General features: G+C 43.7%; 1 protein-coding gene across 1 annotated transcript in view; it reads left to right on the top strand.

Moving 5' to 3' along the window:
• Positions 1–15,099, top strand: part of NDUFA10 (NADH:ubiquinone oxidoreductase subunit A10) — a 37,240-nt gene extending 22,141 nt beyond the window's left edge. Inside the window, exons 9-10 of the mRNA XM_065751373.1 lie at positions 2,695–2,803; positions 14,653–15,099. Of these exons, the coding sequence (XP_065607445.1) occupies positions 2,695–2,803; positions 14,653–14,721 (178 nt within the window). The 3' untranslated portion in view covers positions 14,722–15,099. The remainder of the gene's footprint in view (positions 1–2,694; positions 2,804–14,652) is intronic.
• The last annotated feature ends 1,217 nt before the right edge of the window (positions 15,100–16,316 follow it).

A 16,316-nucleotide genomic window follows, 5' to 3' on the forward strand; every position in this document is an offset into this window, starting at 1 on the left:
GATTCCCATGTAGCCAGTAGGATTCTGGACCGTCATAATGGTGAGCTAAAATCTAGTGGTTCTGTGGTCTTAGCACTGTGCAGTTATTTGTGCTCACAAAGTTATGGTGTCACAGAATCTTATGGGTAGGTAAAGTGTGCTCTGGGTAGCTGCATAACTGCGTTATGCTTTGAGAAGATGCCTGACAACAATAAATAGTGGTGCTTTTGTACTGGTGGAGACAAAGCTCAGGGAACTTAATAGGCGCCTGTAAATGCTTCCTGCTGAGCAGTGAATTAGTTCTGGCAAGCAAATGTGGCTTTGTGGTTACAGGCGTTGTTGTGGCAGGTGTCTTTGGGTGGTGCTTTTATTTAGTATGCCCAAGTCTTTCTGAAGGTATAAAGCAGAGATGAACCCGGAGAAGCCATCTTTGGCAGCATTAGGTTTGTGTGTATTTTCTGTTGTACAGCGTTTTCTTTGGAAGCAGCAGTTCTAAGAGCAAAGGATTGGTAAGAGCAGCAGGTTTTCTGCCTCAGTCACCTACTATAATGGATTGTGCCTGGGAATTATCCTTTAAAATTGCCATTTGGCTGAAGGAATAGATTTGTTGCAGGCTGGTTGACTGCTGGTCTTGCTTTGTGCCTATGTCAAATTATATTTTACCTGTGCCCGAACAGGTTTTATCTCTATTCTCCTACAGACTTGTCAGGTTCAGAACATCTGCTGCTGCTTGGCAGGATGCTGAGTCTCCCATTTCTATAGGACATAGATGTGGGGAGAAAGCAGGAAATGCTTATTCACCAATAAATGAGTGGGTATTCCACGGGATATGCTGATAAGCCTGAGCTCAGGAAGGTATTTAAACACTGCCTGCAAGTAGCAGGCAATTCGTAACTACTTCAATTCATAGCTTAGTGTCTTTGCTGCTTGTTTGTGCTCTCTGCATGGTGAAAGTGCAGATGAAAGCTTGTGACGTCAGTAGTGATCCCAGGTGTGGTTGGAGGGTGGACTGTGCCTAAGTAGTGAAGAGCTGGTAGCTGAGGAGCTGCTGTCTGTTCTTTGGTAATTAACCATGGGCCTGAGACATAGCTGGGGTGAAGGTGCTCTTCTCTAAATATACCAGGACTCTAAAATAAAACCATAATCGGATTGCAGCTCTGGGCAAGCTTTTCCATCCTCAGTTATCCAAGCTCACGGAGTGGAAAGGATTGGAGGGGTCTGTGGGAGGGCCAGTGCCCACATGTCATGAGAACAGCTTGCTTTGTAGTAGTGAGGAAGCAAACATGAGGGCTCTTCCTTGTGGTTTTGAGCATGTGTGAGTGCCGTGGGGTTTGTCAGCTTTGGTTTTCTTCTTCATCTGACTGCTCCTGCTGCTTGTTTTTATCAAGCTGTCCCTGCTAGGTGCAGTTCCACATCTGCACTGCGCAAAGGGATAACTTAAATCCAGTGAGGTTCACGTTGCATTTACAGTTTGACTTTTTGTGTCTCAGTGCAGAACAACAGATCTCCAGAGTGCTTATGGAGACAGTGTGTCATTCCACAGGCTTCAGAATAAATATGTGATGCTTCTGCTTTTGTTTGCCCAGGTGGTTAGAAAATACTTGGCTTAATATTGTGTAGCTGCTAGAATAGTTCGTAGGGAATATCCTTGGTGTGTTCATCCTGGCCCTCTAAATGGGCATTTATCTTTGTCTTGTTTCTCTTCATCTCGTACTGAATTCCTGCATCTCCTTACTGACTAGTCTGCACCGTGTGGGTCAGTATGTATTAGCAGTCTTGTTTACTAATTGAAACTGTGAGGTAAGTTCCTAAACTTTGTGATTTAGGGGAAAAAACGCTTAACTTTGTTTTATTTGGGGCACACGTTTCATTTGTGTCTGCCAGGAAGTGCAGTTTACTGGAGGCTAACAAGCAATTATTTGAATAGCTCTTAAGTGTCAAATGCAGAACTTGGTCCTTGTCCACTGTAGAGGACAGCAGATGTGTTTTTCCCCAGATACGTGTAGGTGGCACTGTTGATCTGCAAATTAGTGGCAGTATGCAGAATGTGGCTTTCTAGCAGTTTCTCAGACATTAAAATTTGGGATATTTGGAAGCTCTGGGCACTGTAGATTTCTGGGGGACTCTGCTGTTTGCACCCTTTGTCTCTAAGCTGTCCTGCCAGCTGCTGCAGCAAGCTTCCCCTGATTGCTCCCAGGCAGGATGCTTCCAAACCGTGTTTGCCTCAGTGTCCTTTACAATGAGAACTTTAGGATGAAGAGTGCTGTCTTCTCACAGTCCTCGTGAGGATTCATTTGTGAGAGTGAATGGAACAGGAGGGGTAATTAAATGAAGTTAAATGAAGTTAAAATGAAGATGTGGAATTTTGTAGCATCACCAATTTTACCATGTTCAGGTACGAAGGCAAAAAGGTGTCTAAGAGAAGGTGCCCAGGAGTGGCAGAGCCTTTCTGGGGGAGGTAAAACCTAGGGGAAGAGTTGGAAAAGAAAGAAGCTGGAGCAGGATCAAGCTGGGGGCAAGGAGGAAACACAGCAGCAGTGTGAGGGACAGGGCTATGTGTGCATCACATGCAGAAAAGAGGCAAAAGCAGTGAGAGAACTAATTAACAGAGAAACTGGTCTTTAATATGTGGTCAAACTCAGAACTGGTGTTGCTCCCTCCTGGGCAGGATCTGGACTAACTGTATTTTTCCTTTTCCTTCTTGTTACTCCTCAGTGTTGAGGACAAAGATGGAGTGCTGGATCCTGTAGCTATCCCTCGGTTCATTCCAGAAATCACAATTGGAGGCACTGAATATGATAAAATCTATTACGAATTTCGCTCGGTAAGTAATCCTGGGAAGGGGAGCACTTGTCCCACAGCCAGACAAATGTCCCTGCAAAAGTGTAAGTGCATTCACCAGTGTCCTGTGCTCAGCCTGGGTGTTAATCTCATGCACATTTCAAAGAGCGAGTTCTGGATTTTGCCTGGATTCCCTCCTCTTTTTTTTTTTTTTTGGAGTCTAGCTTCCACATAAGAGGAATAATGAAACAAATGGTTTGTTTCGTAAGCTGATTTTCTTTTTTGATCTTTGGATGTGGACTAAGGGATAAGTGGTTTTCTTTTGTCTTTGTTTCTCCTGCCCTGATTAGTCCCTGACCTCTGAAATCTAAAATAATCCTTTGAGTCAAACAAGAAAATTGGAAACCCATGGCGACTAAAGAAGGCTGCTTATAAAACCCTTGGGGAGGGGGTGTTTTTCTGAAGTGGGCTGAGGAGGTATGAACATTACATTGGATCTTGAAACTGTTGTTGCTTTAAATAGTTTGTTTCTGTAAGCGGGCATGCATCCAAAGCCTGTTGTGGCCCAGCACTCTCATACACCTCATGCAGGCTCCCACACAATGTTTTAATTAGCTGCTTGCCTTTCTGATTCTGCAGACAATGGCTTCCAATTGGCTTAGCACTTTGTCTTATCGTTTATTGTTGTTCAGCTGGCATGGGGTCCTGCCCCACCAGGCAGCATTCTCCTGAGACCCAGGTATTGTGAGCTCTCGTCAGAGAAATTGTGGCACTGACAGCAATTAAGTAATGATGATTGGACAAGCAGAAGTTGCAGGTGATGGTTCATTTTCAAGCTGTGTTGAAATCTTCTCTGCCACTAGGTTGTTGGGTTTTTGTTTGTTTAATTTTCCTAGAAATCACTGAGCAAGAGGAAGGAGTATCTGTGTGAATTGTTTCTAACCGTGCAAATCATGGCTTGCACTCTGTCATTTTTCTGGTCGTGCTTGTATACAATCTCCTAATAGAATTAAAACTGTTTTTGTGGGCTCATTTGGAAACAAAACTAGCAGCGTTTTCCTCTTGAATATTCATAGGGACTTCTGAAACAACTGTTAACAGAATTTATTCCTCCTCGGCTAACTGGACAGTGGAGAGGCTCTAAGTCTGTGCTGTTCTGCCTCATTTGAGACTTATTCTTTCCACCTTGTAAAAGGGGCTAATGATAAGGGTTAAAGCAAGCAGAAGGCTTCTCCGTGCTTGTTAAGATTGTGTCATGTTTGGAAAAAATACTGCTGCAGTTCATCTGAGCTACCCATTTTGTGCTTTTTGGCGTCACGTTTTGAATCCCAAACTTGAGTTTGTGGAGTCCTTCACTCCAAGAGATGTCTACGTGTGTGCAGCCCATATTTCAGAGTGGTGTACTGCATGGCTTGTCACCAGCACAGAACATCCATCTGCATTGACAGCACCTTTCTTCCCATAGAGGATAGTTGTGACTTCCCTTGCAGCAAAAGAGTGCTTAGGAGTAGGTATATGAGTACCTGGGGAGGAAAGCTGGGATCTTGGATTGCTCTGCTCGGTGCCAGTTAGTTGACAGCAGGAGTCTGAGCTTTTCATTGGAAAAAACATTGCCAAAATAAAATCTCCCATCTGTGGGCATGCTTTTAGGCCCTGATTCAGGGAAGTAGCATGGAAAGTGATAATGTCATTTGGAATAAGGAGGAGTCATGTGTGATTCACAAAGCATTATGTTACATTCATACAATACCAACTACTATTTTTTTTTTCCTCTTCTGGATGCTTAAACTCTTGTAAGCCCTCAGGCATAGGGAATGTGTACAGTGGAAAAGATGTGAAGCATTCCTGCTTTGCCTGAGCTACTGGAAAGGTGAGCACAAAGCCAGCCCCGTGTGCTGCTTAGCTTTCTGAGAATCCAATTATTTGCATTGAAACTTAAGAGCTGCGTTTTTCCTCTAATTTTGCTTAGCAAATGAAGTTGTGAGTTTCTGCTTGCTTGCTTTCAGAGGTAATACAGCACGTGACACCAAGCAGCACAGACAGGAGAAGCAGATGAACTGTAGATGCAAGTCTTGGCTACGAGTTTGCTGGGTCTGATGGGAGGGAATCTCAGCTCGTGAAGCCCATGTCTCTGCACAGATGGTTGCAGCTCTGCTACCACTCCTGCGTTTGAAGACAGATAAAGATTTTAGGCTCACGTGACTTGTAAATAAAGGCTTAATTATGGTGTAATTACAGAACTTGAACTTTTCCTTGTGGGAAACGCGTGCTTTTAAAGTTAGAGTAATGATGTTTACCAAATAAACACAATGATTTGTGTAGGGGATTTTTCTTCCTTGGCAGTCCTGTAACTAGTTATACATCCCTGATCATACAAATAGGCAACTAACTGCTGTGCTTTTCAGAGCTGCATGCACACAATTCATGCTGCCTAATAATGGTGGTTTTCAGGGATTTGCAAATTCCAGGCAGAAGCTGGTTTTTTGTTCAAAATATTAATTAGTCACAAGCAGCTGAGGAGGAGGAGGAATCACTTCTCAGGGAGCAAGATTTGAGTACATTTTCCTTTCCTCAAAATCGCGAGGTAACCACATTCAGCTCTCAACACCATAAGATTGCTTTTTATGTATATCCTCTTAATTTCTTCTGTAAATGTTCTTTTCATACGTGAGGAGGTGGCTTTCTGCCTCTTTCTCTTACCATGGACTCATCTGGCAGGGCTCAGACGTTCTGTTCAGGCATTCATAAACTTCTAAAGATGCTTTTCTGGCAAGGGAAAAATAACCTTTTAGTCAGGGTATGTAGATCAGAGATAAGCGTGTTCATTTTTAAGTGAAGCAACATTATTTTAGGAACTGTCAGACTAGCAAAGGCTTGAATGCTGTGTCTTTTTTTCTTTTTCCACAACTGCTGCATCTCTGTACTTTCTCCCAACCACGCACAGTCCCACAGATAGCACTCCAATCTCCACATGCACCATCAGAAGCTGGAGTGCTTAGGCAGATGTGTTTGCAGGGAAGACAAAAACAAATGGTTCTATTTAATGGAATCAGTGCACTTAAATAATGTACTTCTGTACTTCACGCTCCTGAATGGCGTTGGCAAGTCCTGCCTGACTCTCCTAGGGATGGTGAAAAGAGAATTTGTTTACGTGCATGCTCTTTGCTGTCTACATAAAAGTGCAGCTGTCTGAGCATCGTATTCAAGCTGTCACCTACGTCTTTAGCTCTGAAAAGAAAGCTGCAGAACTTTTAAAATAATGGCTCTGTTGCAGATTGTAGGGGGGACAGATTAGTATTTAGTTTACCCAAACTTCGTATTTAAAAAGGCAAAGAAGTAAACTAGTCAGGCTGCTGCTTCTCACGAGGTGATCAGGAGTTGGGAATGGAGCACTTCCTGCTGTTCATTTACGTATCAGAGTGGAGGATTTTTGGCTGTAACAGTAAAGCTAAATGTCTCATACCTGATCACTTTTCTCATGTCATCCTTTCTAACGGAAGCGTATTAGCCCACTTGCCCCAACCCTGGTTTGTGCAGTCACTTTCCTCTACTTGTCCAGTGGCTTGCCCAGTGTTTTGTGAGAGAGATCTAAGAAATCCATGAGGAGAGCAGGACTATTTTCAGTAGGATGCTATAAAACACAGCTTGCATCTAACGCTCTAGGATTTTTGTTGGGTTTTTTCCATCCTCTCTCCAGGGGGTAAGAACGTGCAGTGGGAGTATTGCATCCTCTTTCTAGCTTGCTGGGATTCTTTTAAGTGTGTGTGTGGGTGTGTGTATTAAAGAAAATGAACAAATGCTTGGGCACATAAACTGTCTTCCCACAAGACAGGTCCATGCACCTAGAAGCTCCTTTTGTAATAAAGCAAATCTTTTATCAGAATGTTTTTTTATCTTTTGTTAACCCCAGTGATACAGCTGGAAGAAAGTCAGGGACGTGTGCCTTACCCTTGGAGCAGGCAGTTTATGAAGAATTCTTTGTTCCACACTCCTGAACTACCTTCAAAGATCCCTTCTATTGCAATATGAGTTCCAGCTCCAGGGAGTGCTTGTGTGTGTGTGTGTAAAGCTTTCTTAGATCAGTGTTAGTCGTCATCTTCCCATCTGAGGTGTCCTTTTGCTCTTGTTCCCAATTGGTGAACCCCACACTTCTCTTTGCTCACGTGCTGCTTTTCCCCACCATGCACTGGCTCATCCTGGGGATCCCTTCAGCTTCCATCCAGTGACTTCTTGACGTGGTATTCCTGTCCTCCTCCAAACCAAACTGTGTGACATCCCTTTCTGTCGTGAGATAAACTTTGCACTTGGGCTGTGTGAGGGAAAGCAGAGGCTGAAGTATTGATTCTTCTTCAGCTATCCCATCCATCCCTTACACACATCACGTTATATTCGTCTAGTTGATGCAGCTCCGTATTAAGAGAGGGCTTTCAGTGAGTTGGATGTGGCCCACATTGCATGCATGGCTCTTCTTGGCAGCCATGGGTACAGGTGGCAGCTTGTAAATGAGGGGCTCAGCAGTACCTTGTGTAAAATACCCTGAACTATGAAATCTTGTAGCTTTCAGGGTGCCAGAGCGTGGATAAACAACAGGGAGTGAGTGAAAGTAATGCAGTGAGCTTTACTGTGGTGGTAAGTCTTGAGGTGTGGTACACACCTTAGCTTTTGGCCTCAGATTATACACAGGCATGTTGCAGCAATTAGACACCTTGTGCACATGCACAGATGCATATGATCTGCTCTGCGTGGATAAGTAGAACTTGACAAAAGTCATGGTTTTGTTTTTGTGGGGCTTTTTTTTTCCACAGAAGCCTGTAGCTTCTCACAGTTTACTCAGGTAACAAGAGTTGGCTTCCAAGGTAGTCTTGCCTTTGCAGAATGAAGGAGTTCAGGATATTCTCACCCTCATTTTTTTTTCTTTCTATGTTTGCAGTTATATCAAAGCTGGATGCCATGGTAACAATCTTCTGTTTTTCCTCTTTTGCCATTTTTTTTTCTTGTCTTGCCAAACTTTTTGTTTTTTAGGACCAAGGACTCCTGTTCCATTTCTTATTTTTATGGAGATGTTTGACAGTTGTAATGCCCAGCCCTATCTGCTTTTGGGTTCCGGAGGGAATGAAAACAGGCACGCAATAAATTAGGAAAAGCTCCATTTATTTTTGCTGCTTTATCTCTCCAAAAATATTTTTAACCATTTCTAAAATAAAGGAAGATGTTGCTTAGCTAGATTGCTGTAGAACTACAGGAACCTGAGGAACAACTGAAAATGAAGGTTAATAATGTTGTTTCTGAAGGCTTGCTGGGAAAGGGTGGGAATAGGCACATGATCTGCTTCTGTTTCCTTCTCACCAGTCCTCCTCTGTTCTCACCGATCTTAAATGCACATGGGAAGCATGAAAGGTTTAAACAGCCCCTCTGCTACTTGGGAACCGTGTAGCTTCTCTTCCCTGCTTACCTTCAAAGACAGCATGGGCATTTGGCAGGGCTATCCATCCCAAATAAGGAGGGGAAGAGGACTTGGAGAGGCCTTGGGATTATGTCAGATCTTTTTTTTGTTTTGCTTTAGACGACAGGCCTTGTTGTCCCAGGCACTGGGTGCCTATCTAAATCAAAAAGACAGTAACATCCCACTGCTATTAAAATAATCTGCTCCAAACTTGATGTTCTGCCATCAAGTCCTGTGAAAGAAAGCACTTTTCTGGGGAGCGCATTCTCACCCTCCAAAACCCTCTGTCCCATAACCTGATAGGAGCACGATCTCCAAGGTAAACCTCAGTTAATACACTAAAAACAAACAAAAAAACAGCACGGGAAAAAAAATAGTTGGGGGAAAAAAGGTCTTTTGTTGATGGGGAGAAATGGAGAAAAGAAGTTTCAGCCAAGCTGTTTCCATTCTTTTGCATCTCTTAGGGAACTTTGAAGAAACCCTACATCAGACTGTTGGTTTCTTTGACTGATGCTCATGCTCTAAATCAGGAAATGGTTTTGGCATGTATGTACGGGGGGGACTTGGCTCTGTTTTTCAATGTTCCTCCTATCCCTGCATTGCTGTGGCTCCTGGGGTAACATCTCCACGGGTCTTAAAGCATGAAGTTGTGTGAATTTGAGTTGTTGGGCTGTGTGGGGATGGTGGGATTTGGGTTGGGACAGCGTTAGTATGCCGTCTTCCTTTTCTGCTGATAGCATCTTTATAGGGGCTTTTAATTTAGAAATGGTATTTCAAAGAGCTGCTTTCACTTATGGTGTCAGAGTCACAGGATAGCTTGGGTTGGACAGGACCTTAAAGGTCATCTGAAGTTGCAACCAGAGCTCTGTTGAGAATCCTCTTGCAAGAAGCTTTGTTGTGCCTGTCCAGGTAAAGCAATGAACCTACAGTTAGCATAGGTCTTTGTAACTTGAATTTAGTTGCTTTTTCCCATGCTAGATAGTGGACTCTGCACTCTGAGGTGGATAATGGGTGTTCTTAACATGATCTTTCCTAAGCAAAAACGAAGTAGCTTTTATTGTGCCTGTGTGGAGCACAGCTACTGTTGCAAGTTGACACTGGAAAATCGCTGCAGCAAAATATTTAGCCGTGCCCTGTTGCTTATTTATTCTTGGCTGTCTTGCAAAAGCAGAGCTGGAGATATACATTAGATTGTTTATGGTGTTTGTAGTTGTTCAAATTGCAAGTTGCAAATTCCTTTCTACAGATTGGATTCCGGCTGATAGTCAGCTATGTGATTTGAAATGAAAATCTAGCTTTAAAGAAATAAGCCATGTCCTCCTTACAGGCACTTATCTTTCCGTAAGATCTCTCATGACTTCTCTGTTTTTTGTTGTTTTTCTGGGTTGTTTTTCTTGAGAGAGATATTTATTGGTTTATCTTATTACATGAATGAATGAAGGGTAGGAACCATTGAACAACTGAACCATTTCACTAAGTTGTGGCTATTTTAACCTTGGTTCAGTAAAGCTTTTGAGTGCTGTCTTACTTGGGCTATAGCAAATGTTCACAGTGTTAAGTAAAGAATGGTAGGAGTCAAGCTGTAAGCAAACGTCTGTCTTTGCCAGCCCTCTGGAAATCAAACTGTGCACCTCATGAATGCATGTTTAGGGGCAGAGAGGAAAAGAATGGTAATTCTTTCCTGCTCCTGGCATACTGGAAAAGAAGACAGACTCTAAGCTTATGGATATAGACCTTTTCAGGCCGTTAAAATTCTCCAGAGCTCTACCTGTACATGTCTGGTTTGAAATGATTTTATTATATGCTGTGGCTACAGCACATAGCAAACAGCTGGCTGTAGCTGTTTGTTGCTACTCTGCAGCATATACCACTTTATAGGGCTTTTCATCAGGTTTATAGCTTTGACAGGCACTTCTGTGGCAGAGTTCTTAATTTAACTGATGAGATGATCTTGTTTTCATCTTTTTACTGATGTTCTTTTAAAGTTGAGCAGTTTGATTCCTCTGAGCCAGCTCTACCTTTGCTGGGTAGAACTTATTTCATTAGTTCCTTTTTTCATATGGTGGTTTTTATAGTGTACTTCTTGAGTTAATCCCTGCTGCCAGCTCCAGCTTCTGCAGTGTATCATAGCAGACCAGGGTTTGATTCTCAGTCCCCTCCATTCTCATGCAGTGGAAAAAAAAACAGTTATTCAGCAGTGATCCTGCAGGAGCTGACATTCACCTCCTCAGGCCGTTGGGTCTCTCCGGAGGGATCTCTGCTCCCACTTGCTTTCTCCAGCAGTGCCTCAGCCACGAGCTCCTGAGGGCAGAGCTGCAATCCTGTGTTACAAAGCATGTGTCTGGACTGCCACTAGTGGTAACTAGGTGGCCTTTTTTACTTTTCATGGGGATGATGGTTCAACTTTGTAACTGTGTTCTGACACTTGGTATTGGGACACAGACCTGACACAGACCTCTGTAGGCCTGTGCTGATGATGCCAGGAAAGGGTTGAGGGGGAATTTGTCTCACCCTACATGCTACTACACTTACTTTCCTTGGAAATGTTTGATAGAGGTCATGCATAATAGGATGCACTACTGTTACTTAGGGTGATTAAGTTGAACTTCTTCTTTGATCTTATTCAAGTTTGGTTTGAAGGTAGAGAGCGTGGAGCAGTCCTGTGAACGTGCCAGCCACTGTGGCATTGCTGCAAGTTTGCCTGGGAAACTTACTCTTAACTGAGTCTCTGGAAAATGAAAGTCTCTTCCAGGTATTTGCTTGATCTCCCATTGAGAGACTGAATTTTTAGTGTCAGCGGTGTCCTTCAGCAAGGGATCCATGAAGACATTGGCTTTGTTTATTGGCACCTGTATCTTATACTGGAAGAAGCAGTCAAATATTCAGCCCCTCTTTCTGTTCTCGTACCTACTGGTGAGTTTTGTGGAGCATCTCCCTCCAGGCACCTCTCTTCCAGCCATCACCTTTTCTGTCTGCAGCACAGGCAGCCTTGGTGCTGGCTGCTTATTCCCATCCCTGCCCTTATGCTGTTGGCTCAGCAGCAAGCAGGCTGGGAGCTTCAGCTGGCTCAAAGCTAAGAATGGATGGAGTCTCAGCATAGCCACTTGCTGCCCCCCAAAGGAACACATCCTCCAGCTTTCCTGCATCTCCATGTCTGCCTCCCACCACTTCTCTTGCAGCTGCTGGGTATGCATTTGGCCAAAGGATCTCGTTGAGTCACTGAAAATAAGCCAGCCAAAAGGAGTATATAGCTTCTCACTGGGTGAGGGAGATGACTGGGCTTGTGGAATGATGCAGCAAGCTGCAGAGAGGGTTGGGACTGCACAGCAGAGGGACTGTGAAGAAGATGAGTACTGTGGGATCCCTCCCTTATCTTGATATCAAGCTGCTTGGTCCATTTAGCCATCTTTTGCATGGTCACTGAGGTGTGTTTCTTTAGTTTTGCTGCTTCTAGCAGGAGGTGGAGGGGAGGCAGAGCACCACAGGAGCAACTCCCATTGTAGTATTTCTCCAAATGTGGAAAGTGGAACAGTTTCCTCTCCTCTGGATTAGACCAGCCTTGTACCTAGTTGTGCACCTTCACTATGGGCAGTTCTGCAAAATGCAAGCTTTGAAGGGCTCTTTCTCAGAGTCGTCTCTGTTGCTAAAGTAAATAGTGCACAGAACATGAACTCACACGATTCTGCTTGCTAGGTAAAATGAGGTTTGTTTATGTGCAGTTTCCTGGCTGTTTGGAAGGCCCCTTAACATACCCTGAAACTCAACTGCTTTTGCCAAGGCCCACTGTGAGTGATGGGGTATGGATGAATACTTATTATAAAAATTGCTTTGATGTTTTGCATGTCTTTAACCAAAGGCACATGTGGAATTTGTTTTGGACAATGAATATGAATTCTGCTGGGATTGATATTGTGTTGTTTTAAGAGGGGAGATTTCCCCAGGAATGAAACTGTAAAGTCCTGTATGTTCCCAGAGAGCTCCTGTTGCTTTAATAATCTTGTTATCTGGGAATCTCTTAGGTATCAGAGGGCCAATTATGTGCTGCCCAGAAAGGACCAGGGAGAGATGTTTTTGTGCTAGAATTAATAGATGCAGGCTGGTCACAGCAGGTCTGATGCCTTCCTAGCTCACCACTGTAAATTTGTAGGGCAGGGATAGTAATCATTTATTTTCATCTCACATCTCCTCTTTGCTCAGCTGGAGTAACTCTTTAACAGGACAGCATGGTTTCTTCTGATGTTTAGACAAGACATTAAAGACAAGTTGAAATGAAAAACCCTAGAAAAACTGATCAAGAATGACTTGTAATAGCTTGTGACAGAGCAGGGTGGTGAATGTCTCATGAAGGGAGTAGAAGTCTTCAGTTGGCTTGATAGAAAGAGATGTCTTCTCACCTTAAAGAAATAAGTTCAAAAACAAAAAATACCTCTAGCTTCCTTAAAACAGGTTTCAGTATGGATTAAATGGCTCTTATTGTGGCCCGGGTGTAGGTTTCACCAAGGCAGCTCTCTTAAACAGGATACTTGCCCAGTTTCTTTGAAAGGAAAGATCACTGGGACGTGCTAAGGGTCCTGTGTGAAACCAGGTTTTGTGTGGAGTTGTGTGGACATTCTGTACTTAATTTACAGCGAGTGTAGCTGATACATTATTATTTTTTATTTTAATTTTCATACCTGCATCTCTTTTGTCTGTAGGATCACTCAGTTTAGAGTAATTGCCAACACAGTGACTTCAGGTATTGATCCTGTTGCTGGGAGTTGTGCTGCCCTGTGGCTCAGTTATCTTGTGGGTACAGAGCATAGTTCACGTTTATTCAGGCAGCAACAGCACTAAAATTTTGCCTTGCTTTTGCAAAAGGAGTTGCTAAGAGATGCTTTTGCTGACCTGCTGGTGCAGCCTGAGCTCTGCTCTCCTAGCCTGCACAGAGCACGTGTGCTGTTTTGCTGTACTGGCAGGCTCTCTCTCACAGTCCTGCATGCTGTGTTTGTAATCTCTTAAAATGGCTGCTGCCTAAACAGCCTCTTTCCCCAAGTCTTGAAAGCTGAAAGTAGAATGGCTTGGGAGTTGGGCTTGGGGAGAGAACCAGAGGAGAAAAAGAAGAAGTGTAGAAAAAGTAGAACTTCATGGGCTGAGATGGAAACTATTTACTGAGATAAAGGATGATGATAATTACGTGAATGTATCTAACAAGTGATGTGCAAGCAATTGCTCAGCACCTCCAGCTAATATCCAGCTAGCCCAGGAGCAGCAGAGGAGAGAGAGAGATGAACTCCCACCCCTTCTGCATGATGTCATGTTGTATGGAATGTCCCTTTGGCCAGTTTATGTCAGCTGTACTAATCTTGTTCCCTCGCAGCTCTGTCAGCCCTTCAGTGCACATGGCCTTGGCTCTTGGTACAGCACTGCTTAGCAGGCAGCTATAAACATCAGTGTGTCACCAACATTGTTTTTCTCCTAGAACCAAAATACAGCATCATACCAGGCACTCTGAAGAAAAAATTCCATCCCAGCTGAAACGAAGACTCTTATTCCATACCATTTACATCCTGATTGGGTCCCACAATTTGTACACACTCTGATTGCCATCACCTCTCTTATCTGACTTCTTATGCATAGCAGTGGGTAACACACTTCAGGGAAGAAGAGATGAGACTGCAGCAGCAGTATTTCCACGAGCCCTGGGTTGGGAACTGGTGGCACAGAAGGGTTGGTCATGCTAACCAGCAAGTGTGCAGAGGTCAGCTCCCAGAAACCTGAAAGGTCTGTGTGGAAGAGTTGCTTCTTTAAGGTCAGTGAGGGTCAGAGGTTGCAAGTGAGGGTTGCTGCTGAAGTGCAAGGGTACCTGTGAAATTTGGGTGGGTAGGGTGTTGAGAAACTTGAGTTTTTCCAGCAAGTGGTGGTTTCTGTCTTTGCTAATGGAGACAGGCAGACGTTGCATTCTGCTTCTGTGAAGTTAAGTTGATCTCTTGAAGGCTAAATATGCAATTTCATTTGAATGGCTTAATTTGATGTAGTAATTAACTCAGAGTTTCATGCGTGAAACTTGTGCATTTAATAGTGCCTGCCTATTTTGGCATGAGATTCTACTGACTTACACCATTCTTCTACTGTGCACCAAGATCAGGGGGTCATCTCTAATTAAAGCAAGGGATGGCATACAGTGATAGAAAAGGGTGAATCCAGATGGAACGTGCTTTTCTGTTGGTGAGATACTGGCTTAGCTTATATATATGTGTTGATTGAAATAGTATTTTCTGTGGGTCTGTCCTCTCCAGCTCTATTTTTCTTCGAAGGGATTATTTTTTTCTACAACTACTGGTCCTTGTTTTGCAAACAATTGTGTGTTTCTTTTGCAGGTTACAAAGCGACTGATGTTGAGAATCTAAAAATTTCAGTAAATGGGAAAAGAAAACAAAAAAAAGTCTGACTAAACTTCGTGTTTTCTCTAGCTTCCAGGTCGCAATTTTAAGAAAGGCTACAATGCTGAAGTTGGTGACAAATGGATCTGGCTGAAATGAAATCTGCCTCACTCAGGAGCCCTAACCACAGTGCTTGAGTGGAGAGGAAGCTGAGTTCAGTGTGCCTGCTCTGCATCAATTCTGTGTTAGCAGAAAGAAAATGCTGGGTAAATCATCTTCCAGCTACAGCATAAGACTCCTGGAAGGCAAATGTAAATCACCTCATTCTGGTTTGTTCTTCCCTGCTGAATTCAGGGTGCTTTGTCTTTGGATGCTTGATAGTCTGTGCTTAATAGAAAAGTGGTATTACAGAAGCAGACTTAAGATCAGTGCTGAACTTCTTCATCAAGACTGTGGCATGCTATTATACAGAATTATTGTTGTTTTCCTGAATCGAGAGAAATTAAACCTGTATCCTCCTGGTTCTCACAAAGTTAATTTCTTGCTCTGTCATATATGGTGTTTTATTTGCTTCATTAGAAGAGAGCACCTGCTTAAATAATGTGCTCACATCATGTTCTGAAAGCCTCTTACCAGACATCAGTATCAAAACAACAAAACGTAGGGAAAAGTTTTTGAGAGAAGGAAAGAACTTTCCTCGATGCAAACAGCAAAATATCTGTGCTTAAAACAAACAAGAAAGGAAAATAATTGCCAGCAGTTGTTCTCATAGCTTCTCCCCGTGAAGGGAAACCATAGATCAAGATGTTCGTGGGGTATGAAAGGCAGAAGTAATTATTATTTTCGTAAGTCCCTGAAAATCCAAGTTCTTTCTTTTTAAATCAGTGATTCATTTGGTATTAGTTAGTCACACAAATGAGGCACCTTGGCATCGGTTCAAGCATTGCTGTCCAGATTTAGTCTGGAGAAATTCTGCATTTCCAGCGAGGGTACTTCAGCATTGGAATGCAGCATTGCTGGATGCAACAGCAAGCACGTGAGTGTGAACCTGTCGTCCTCAGCCCTCTGAAGTTCTCCAGTCTCCAGGCCTGGTCAGCAACAGGAGCTGCTCAGTGTGGTCCTTGCAGGATTGTGCTGTCAGCACGAGGCAGCTTGTAAGGGGCTGTGCCTTTCTTGGTACCTTGTCACTCTTGGCCCCAGCTGTGGTGGAAATGAAGTCTTCCTCGCTGGAGTTTTTGTGCATTTTCACCTTCTAGACCTCAGTGTGTTCCAGCAAGGCCACGTGCTTCCTCACCCCATGCTGCTCCCAGGAAGGCATGTCCTGATGGTCCAGTGCCTGGGAACCTGAGCCACTGGCTCCTGTGGATGAGATGCTGAGCAATTAGCGTGCTAGCTTTTCTTTAGCTGTCTCACAGCAGTCAGGAATGAGTGTGGAGATGAAAAGAACATCTGCTGGGGCTTTCGATTCCCTTTGGAGTAGTCCAGCTCTGTTTTTACAGGTGTCCTCCATCTCGGTGTTGCTCTGTTTCCCAGGTGTTGTAACTCACTTGGCAGCGTGCGAGGTGTCAGAGCTCTTGGAAGGGCGTTCTGTGCTGTGTGTGTGGTGCTGGCACAGCTGTGGAGTTCAGCTTCACCCTAGCAGGGCACGATGTGGTGCAGAGCATTTGTCAGAGCCTTCCCTGCCTGCTCCAGTGGGCCCGACTTCAGCTTTGGATGTGAAGGAGTTTAATTCCAGTGTTGGCTTGTGTGGCAAG

Source organism: Cyrtonyx montezumae, unplaced genomic scaffold, assembly GCF_038088225.1.
Source record: "Cyrtonyx montezumae isolate F1298 unplaced genomic scaffold, pur_monq_1.0 scaffold_7, whole genome shotgun sequence".
Taxonomy (NCBI): Eukaryota; Metazoa; Chordata; class Aves; order Galliformes; family Odontophoridae; genus Cyrtonyx; species Cyrtonyx montezumae.